General features: G+C 43.5%; 1 protein-coding gene across 1 annotated transcript in view; it reads right to left on the bottom strand.

Moving 5' to 3' along the window:
- Positions 1-2,958: 2,958 nt before the first annotated feature.
- Positions 2,959-9,408, bottom strand: part of galnt16 (UDP-N-acetyl-alpha-D-galactosamine:polypeptide N-acetylgalactosaminyltransferase 16) — a 30,086-nt gene continuing 23,636 nt past the window's right edge. Inside the window, exons 13-15 of the mRNA XM_035609672.2 lie at positions 8,550-8,679; positions 7,752-7,868; positions 2,959-4,644 (exon numbers count right to left, since the gene is read on the bottom strand). Of these exons, the coding sequence (XP_035465565.2) occupies positions 4,501-4,644; positions 7,752-7,868; positions 8,550-8,679 (391 nt within the window). The 3' untranslated portion in view covers positions 2,959-4,500. The remainder of the gene's footprint in view (positions 4,645-7,751; positions 7,869-8,549; positions 8,680-9,408) is intronic.

Here is a 9,408-nt window from a genome sequence, read left to right as displayed (position 1 = left end):
TTTTCCGCAATTTTCACAAAAAAGAGACATTTTCCCACCGCTGCTGAATGGCTGCTGCGGCGGGACTCAACCTAACTTCCTCCTTAGCAACGGACCGGCTCCGCGCCACCTGATTGGCTCGACCTGCATCGCAGGTTAGAGGAGTCGATCGATATAGGCGATAATAATGCAACCTGGATCAAAACTCTCACTCTGTCTGATAAGGTTTATTGGTTTCTACCTACAATCTTTCTAATTTAGAAATAAGAAAATCGGATTTTAAGAAATAAGAAAATATTGACAATTCTATTTTCCCACGCCCCAAGGTGACGCCTCCAAATGTGTTCTTTAATCGATGATATAAATTCAAACAATTTGAGTTGTCTGTTAAAAATGCTGAATGAATACTGAGTCAATTGTACCCTATCGATGGCATGATAGCCTAATCTATAACAATGCATCACATTTTATGTTTCAGTCTTTGACTTTTAAGTTGTATGGAAAATCATAACGCAGAGAGAACGTGTGACTAAAACTGACACACGTATAATGTAGTACATGGTGGTTGGTAACAAGTGTTTGGGCAAATGTATCCGGTGACATGTCGTCATTGTTGACTCAGCCAGCGATTATTACATAATGACTGATATGCAAATAAACCCTGACAGTGTCGGAAGTCACGAAACTGCATCGTTTAAAAAGCCCGATGAATTTTTCTAATGCCCTTCCTCTTTGCACACAAAAGATCCAATGAGTCATTTTTCTGGATGATGTCGGTCGTGTAGTTTGTCTTTTAATGACTTGACAAAACTAACTATGACTTTTCATATTCATCTCTTTTGTCCACCCCCACTCCGTCTCCCCCTTCCTGATGATGAAACCTGGGCCCCTTTAAAAGGCCAGAAGTTTATCAGCATTAAGTTACATTCCTCACATAGTTTGGAGGCCTACTAATCTGCACTGTAGCGTGTCTTGTGGTTGGAAGGTTGCAAAAGCAACACACACACACACACACACACAGAGCGAAAGTGAGAGGGGGAAAAAAAACCTTTGCTTGACAAAGCTGTCAAGCCTGTTATGCTGCTGATTGCCATGCCAAAGTTTTTCTTTTCTTTGCGCCGGCCGTGAATCTCAATCTCTCACAGACACACAAACATTGTCTCCTTCTCCTTCTTCACTGCCGCCACCGTCCTTTCATTCTTAATGATCTCAAAACCCAGTCTTCTTTTACGGCTCCTTTGTTCACAGGCTGTCATCCATCACCCTGTCAAGGTCAGAGAGAGTCATACAATGTTACTGGTGGTTACAGCCCCTCTCCACACATCTGTGGTAGCCTTCTGCCCCCTTGTGGTCACTGCGAGGTTTGCCCAATAGGTTGACAGGGTGAATCAGGAACAAAACATGACACTGAAAACATTCATTTTCAATACAAAAGGAAGCCATTATACCAAAATCTTCTTTTGTAGTGGGAACCATGACAGACTGAAACGCATCCATCACTCTCCTGACAGTTTTATTCACCCAGTAAAACTGACACATTCTTCACGTTTATTTGTGCATGATTTTTTTTAATCACCTCGGACAATACCACTGCCAAAGTTCCACCTGAGCAAAAGGCCCAATCAGCCAGGCTGAGTAAAAACACATGTGGGGGCGTGCACAGGTTTAATTATGTCCAGTAAAGTCTGTTTCTGGAGGGAAAGTAATGCCTATTAAACAGCAGAAAGAAAGATGCCAGTGCCCAACTCATTTAATCTGCCTGCATGTTGCCCACAGTGTTCGGTTTCTATTGTAACACCAAGCATAACGTTTTAATGTTTAGCATTATAATACGCTATGTTTATTGTGCTACGTTGTCTAAATTTAGTCCAGTTATTCATTTTACAGTGATCTCCCCACGAATTGAAGTAGAAAGTTGAAATAAATACTTTTTTTTTTAAAGACAGGGAATAACCTAAGTCATTATCCCTGGAGACCACCGAGGTGTATGTGAGATTCCACGGCTGTTGACATAACCGACGTTAACATTTTTTCTCCAGATGATGTAACCGAGACGTTGAGCCCCTTATTCAAGTGGTCGGCCTCTCAGGTCCTCTGCTCAACGCCTGTTATCTGTTTCCGCCGTTCTTATATCTCAGATCCAGGGGCGACTGTGCTTTTGAGGTTGTTGCTCCTAAACTTTGTTACAACCTTCCTCTTTCCATCAGATCTGCTGAATCTTTGGTCTGTTTAAAACTAGGCTTTTTTTCTAAAAACTAATTTCTATATATTTGGCCCTTTTTATAACACAATGTTTGCCGTTTTTTATTAATTCATTTGGTTGCATGCTTAATGAATGTGCATATGTATGGATGTATGCTTGATTGTATGTAACTATGCTTGTTTGTGTTGTTTGTATATATGTATTTTGGTATTTGGAAATTGTGTATTTTAACCAACATGTGAAGCACTTGGTAACTGTGCTTTAAAAAATTATGATGATGATTATGATTACGATGATGATTATCATTATCACTATTGTTATTACTATCCTAAGCTTTCCCTTTGTTTCTCTGACCGCCTGTACCTCACTCCTGCACATTAGACCAAAGCTTAAGAGGCAGTAGGTGAAAGAAGAAGAGAAATCGTGGGTCTGAAGTGAAGGTGCTGTTTCTAAATTGCAGCGATGCTTTAGATTGTACAGATCGATGTCCGCCTCAGACACCGCGTGCAGCCACGTTACATCTTGTGTGGACACTGTTGTTCCTGAGAGGCGTGTTCACTGGAGCCCTGATAACGAGCCATTACTCAATCCCTGACAAATGTGCTGGAGAGAAAACATAGGGTCATTCTTTAAGTAGAGGTCAACATAATAAGTAAGCTATGAGAAAATTCACACAGCGATAATTATTGTACGAGATGCAGTGAGGGGAAAATGACAGACATTGAAAACGAGCCAGTTTGCATTGCAGCGCGATGAGAACAATAAAAAACAAGCTGAAGCATTAAGCAGATTTATTTACGATTCAATATCCATGACTCAGGGAAATATGCAAAGAGTTCTCTGCCCTCCCTCCTCCGGCAAAAGTCAAACCAGATGTTGGTCAAGGCAGCATTTAAGAAAAGAAATAAGACAATTATGGAGCCCGGGGCCGGACGGCACTACAGTTCTGTGAGGTGCTCTGTTAAATATTTATGATGTCTCTGGAGCAGACGATGGGAGGAGTCCATTGTTTGTCCAGGGGGCAAACCAGTGACCTGGCTGGTTATGAAGTCATCGGAGAGGCTGGTTCAAAAAGGGAAATGCTGGGAACCGTGTGGGTGACGTTTGCATACAGGACTGGGATGGGAGTGTCGAGGACGCATCAACTCCATGACTCAGCCTTCTGTAACTTCAGCACTTTGTAATGTGTACATCAGATGTAATAGAAGGTGTTGCAAGAGGAATTCATGTAGTTTTTTTTTGTATTTGTGATGGTCTTGTTGTGGACTGTGTTGTAGACTTTTGTCTGCAGGCCTAGTTTCCCATTTGGGAATAATAAAAGGACTGAACTGAGGTGGCCCAGTCCAACCCTTTGACATGTCTCTGTAGACATGTTGTTGTGGGGGGGAGGAAGAAAAAGTCATCTTTGATGCTTGAAATGAATCAGCGCAGATAAAAAATCACCAGTCGAGACCGAACAGCACGATATTACAACTCTGGACGAGAGCAACCATTTCCTCGTGACGACATTTTATTATTTTTCAAACAACATATAGAGTAACTTTACACAAAAACCAAGCCGTCGTCGTCGTCGTCGTCGTCTGCTTCAAATATTTACATAAAACTTTGTAGAGAGAAAGAGAGAGACAGAAAAAATGAAGAAAAAAAAAACATTCTTTGGGTCTGACCATGCAAACCAATAAATAATGTTCCTGACAGCGCTTTGCATGGTGCTTTGAAATAAAATTAAAAAAAAGGGAATAAAGAAGCTCAGATTGTAGTTGGCTATACATATAAAGCTGCCCTGGTCCACACAGTCGCCAGACATGGCGGACACGCGCCCCAACCTAAGACTAAAGGCGACAAAGACAAGCGGCGGCTTTGACCCCGGAGCAGGTCCGGTTTGCTACAGGACAGTAATGCACTCATTCGTCCACACTTACTCAGCTTTGAAGCAAATCGTCGACCGGGACAGATGCAGAAATTGAGAGAAAGTGAGATGTGCAACAGTTTTCAGTGAAAAGCTTAAGAATAGGAGAAGAGCTGCTGCAGCATCCCTGGAGGGACGGAGCACTGGACAGGAAGTTCCGCTCAGCGAGGCCCTTTGCAGAAAAATGTCATCGGCAAACGCTCTCGTCGACGACGTTGACGTCACAGAAGTACAGTCCTCACTCCCGTCACCCCCCCCCCAGCAATGGCGACAGACAGCCAGCAGAATTTTTGTTTTCGCCCCTCGTGAAGGGGCCGGGTCGGACCGCCCGCTCCCCTCCTTCCTCCTTCCTCCCTCCCCTCCCCCCTCCTCCTCCTCCTCCTCCTCCTCCTCCTCCGTCGGCGGCGGCTCAGGTGATGATCTGTGGCTCCCAGGACTGGCTGGCCACCTGGGGGCGACACGCCGCGATGACCGGAGGACTCGCCGGGCTCTGGCTGTCCAGGCAGAGGCCGCTGACCGTGTGCTGCAGGGCCGGGCCCTTTGGCTTCCACTTCTGCAAAAGAGAAGCAAGAAAGAAAGAAATTCAAGCCCCGTCGTCCTCACTCTCCTCGTTTATTTATTTTTTTTGTTGCTTCGTCATATTCCCGATACACACAAGTGATGTGCATCAGCAGCACACATGAGGTTCGCGTTAGTCGGGAGTGATGGACTGAGTCAGACCGGGATTACAGTAATCACACGAGATTGATCTGACGCTCTCACAGTGGAAAAAGAATCACAGTGCAACGAGAAACCAATTCATTTCTTCTCCTGATCAAATGCCCAATGTACCGTATGTCCTCCATCGGTTACCGAGTGCAGCTGTGGTGGAATGTGACTCACTGCTTGGATTTCTTTCTTTTTTTTCCGTATTACTTTTTTTTTTTTCAAAACCCTAAATTTCAGAAGGAAATCTTCTTCATCTTTTACTCTGCTGCTTGCTTTTTTAGTCACATGACATCCATTCTCACAGTAAAGTGCATTCAACCATGAAGATGTTACCCAAGAAGTGCAAGAGTCATGCGAGAACATACAAACTGATTTTTAATGATCAGTTTGTCGGATTTCTGCTCATCCCGATGTCAACGCGGAGCTCGTTCCACCATCGTGACACCCGGACAGGAAAACAGACTTTATTAGACACAAAAGTAACCAAAGATTTAAGATTAATAACTACGAGGAGTTTAAGATATGATGCACTGTTTTTGTAAAAATCAAGCCAACAGTATATAAAATGGGTTGAACTAGCTCCACCTCAGCGCCAGCAACGGTCAAACCACATCCTACTTACACATTAGTGCATCAGTAATAATAATATAATATATTATTCCACATATGTATGTATATGTATACGTAGGAGTATCTGCATTATGGCCCTAATGGTAGATTTTGAAGGCAGGTACTGAAACCAACATGTGATTCTTCTCTCAGCATCATTTCACAGCGTCACGACCTTCAATGCACCAGAATGACAGTTTGAATCAACACGTGCTTCAAACACGTGAGAAAGCTGTTCTTTCTCGTTTTTCATTGTTTTACTTTCTCGTAATGCGTTTCATAGTTTCATCACGATAGCCCCTTTCACCCTTTCCCAAATTCCATCTTCACTTTTGGCAAACTGACACTAACACACTCTATTATCTTTGGAATTGTGATGGGTTTTTTTTCCTTGAGTAACACGTTGGCTAGATTTTTTCTTTTGAATCATCATAAATCTAAAGATACTTACTCTCTAGTCAGTGTGTGTGTGTGTGTGTGTGTGTGTGTCAAAGTGTCGGAGCGAGTTCGACGAGAGACTTGAGACCAAAAGTAAAAAGAGAGTGATGCAATTGTGCTCATCATCTGAGTCACCGGAACATAAGCGGTCGGTTTATAAGCGCTACGATTTAATAATGCGGGGTGAACGTGGAGCCGCAGCAGCAGCAGCAGGGTGAAGGTGCCCGGCGCAGATCTCCTCCTGAGCCATATGGAGGCTTATCAGTGTGGAGGTGAAAGGGCGGTTAATCCTAAAATCCTGCAGGAGGGAGAGTGAGTTGGAGTGTGTCACATACTGTAAACATACTGTTGCATGTGTGTGTGTGTGTGTGTGTGTGTGTGTGTGTGTGTGTGTGTGTGTGTGTGTCACATACTGTAAACATACTGTTGCACGTGTGTGTGTGTGTGTGTGTGTGTGTGTCTCACATACTGTAAACATACTGTTGCATGTGTGTGTGTGTGTGTGTGTGTGTGTGTGTGTGTGTGTGTCACATACCGTAAACATACTGTTGCATGTGCGTGTGTATCTGTGCATGTGTTTGTGGCAATAAATAAAAATCTGATATGATGGATACGAGTTCTTGATGACTGATATGGACACCAACATCACTATGTTGGTAATGAAGCTGCTGATTGCAAAGATCCAGAGACAGTTTTCTGTCTTTAAATACAATTATTTTCTGCCAAAGTTCATAGTATTTCATTTCCAGGTATTTAAATCTTTTTTTATTCCTGTTTGCCAAGCTTCTTAGACAGCCTTTAGATCAGGATCCGACAAAATATTGCAAGTAAAACCCCAAACTAATTGAGTTCTTTCAGGATTAAACTAAGAAATTAGAATAAAAAAAAAACTTAATACAAAATATGCTTCGGAAATAAAAGGTTGAAAATTAGTTTCAGATGTTTTTTCATGAGCAATTGAACTGGTGATGGATGTCATGACTGATAATACAGTCTCTTGTTTTAAAGATGAAATATGCCATTTCTATTTTGAAATCACTTGTTCCTCAACAAGAGTTAACAAAAAGTCTCTAATCTTTCATTTAGGGAGCAAAGTCAGAAACGCAAATAACTCTTGGTCCCTTCTTGGGGATTATACCTCAGGACAAAGAGGCCGAACGTCTCCCGTAGCAACAACAACAACAACAACAACAAAAAAGAAGAAGAAGGGATCGCCCGTTAATTGGCCGGCTCCCCGGTGAAACCTCAGAGGGTCTCGATGGGCCTGCAGACGGATGAGAGGACGGCCTGGCACGAGTCCCACGCACTCACGCACATGGTTCCAGTTATTGTCTCTCTCCGCGGTGTCGTAAATCAAAAACCGCGCGGCCAAGACGCGGGGTTCACATGGGACACGACGCATCGACATGCACAAAGGGGAAGGGAGAACAGGGCGGGGTCCGGGGGGCATGAATCTGCTGCATCTATTCACTCAGCTTCTCTCCCTCTGACAGGAGCTGGATCAATACTGTACGTCCACTCAGCCCCTCGGCAGCAGCATCATCATCTTTATCCGCGGCAGCAGCAGCAGGCGGGCTGCTTAGCATCTGTCTCCTCTTTTCTTCCACATCTTTCATATCGGAGTTCAACACTGTGTTGAGTGGCACATCAAAGAGGAATAGAGTGCTCGATTCCAAAAATGAAATAACCGTTGGGAAAAAGACTTACGACCCGCTGTTAACATGACCGATAGTGGAAGATTAAAGCCCTAAGTCCCTCTGACGTTGACCTTTACTTCACTTCCCAGAAGGGCTCTTTCATGGGAGATTAAATGACCCTTTTTTGCCCCAGTTTTGTTGTGGAACTCTCTCCAAAAAAAAATGGAAGCCTCCTCTGAAAAGACTCGCACTACGTTCTTCTTCTTACCTGTCTGGGCTCCTTCGCATTGCAGGGCTCCATCTTGACCTTTGACCCCGCCGTGAAGGCCGATATGGCCAAGCAGAGGTCCTGCTGCCGGATCAGCGGCTCAATCAGCTCCCATCGCTGCAGAACACAGGGACAAGTACGATGTGACGGCCACCGTCATCTCAACTGACAAACCGTGCAGAACATTCAGGTTCCTATAAACTCTGGTGTCAATATGTTACTAACTCAAGATATTTGTCGTTTTGCAAATTTCCCTGATTTGTCTGAAATCAGGTCACTTGGTTTCCCTGGGAGAAGGGAAGAACCGTTCCAGGTTTTTTCTCACATTCACTTGGCTTGAAGCTCAGTTTGACTTGTCAGCGATGGAAATGTGCGTCTTCTCTCCTGCCTTTCTCTGAAGCACGGGTCAGAGAAGCGCCAATCCCACAGTAATGACTAATAACAACTGTGCATCATCATTAATATAACGGTAAAATCAAATCAGTGATTCACTTTGCCTACACTTAAACGGAGGGTCGGCGTGTGGTGCCTCATGGGATGATTAACAGCATGTGTTAGCATGTGTCACTTCTGTATCCCAGCAACAGAAGATTATTATTATAGGTTGATGAAAAGAATATCTCTATCTAGTGATGCACGCAAATGTTCACATTATACTTTGTCCCTGTGCCGTCTATATAATCGTTATTAATATGCCCTTTACATGAGCGCCATCAGATCTGCACACTTATTGTATTTCATAGCAATGATTCTGACTTTAAAGTGTGTGTGACCCACAGTCCTCCAGAGAGGCCTGACCTGTGATTGCGGCCGGGTGCCTCCGATGACCCTGCACTCCGCCAGGCCCAGGACGTCGCTCCCGGGACGGGTCTCCAGACACAGGCCGCCTTGTTTCAGCACACTGGACACCGCCTCCTGCTCCGGGACCCTGAGGGGATCCATTCACAGAGGGGAGGGGGAGGGTCAACGAAAGGTCGCGTTACACACCGGCGAGGAGGAGCAGATGATGATGATTCATTTAACTGTTCTCGCTCTCCGGCGCTTGAATCACATCTGCACGGTTACAACACGCACAATTATAATTTAAGAGACCTCAGAGGAGGAGGGAGTCAGTAACAAAGATGGAGAGATGATAAACCACTCAGAGCTATTTTTAAACTATATTTATTATTGTCGCTTTTTTCTCTTAATGTGCCTTTTTTTTCTTTTGAAATTTAATGATTATTGAAAATGATTCCTACTTAATTTCAGCCTCTTCTAAAGATCAAAAGATTTTCTAATTAAAACCAAGTAACTCGTTTTATTGTCGTCAGTGTTTTATTTTGTTGGTTTTTAATTTTAATGTGTTTGGAAGAAAAACGCGTCTCTCTTCGGTGCTGCATAACAGACAGCAGGAAATGAATATACAGGCCACGACAGGTCAAACATAAAGTCATTCATAAATTTCAGTCCCCCTTCACTCAAAAATGTGTTTTGCTCTTTCTTCTTTCTCCTTGATGTTTGACTTTGACACCAGAAAGCTGGTTTCACAATCATCCACTGAAAAGGGAGAAGTATCTGAGTTTAACACCACCATGTACCAGGATGATTTTTGTGACATCACGACTATTTTTTAAATAACAATTATGGTCCAGTATGGAATTTTCCGATTAAGTTG

The sequence above is a fragment of the Scophthalmus maximus genome, chromosome 15, assembly GCF_022379125.1.
Source record: "Scophthalmus maximus strain ysfricsl-2021 chromosome 15, ASM2237912v1, whole genome shotgun sequence".
Lineage (NCBI taxonomy): Eukaryota > Metazoa > Chordata > Actinopteri > Pleuronectiformes > Scophthalmidae > Scophthalmus > Scophthalmus maximus.
The sequence above is the reverse complement of the archived record's forward strand: the minus strand, read 5'-3'. Positions and strand labels throughout refer to the sequence as shown.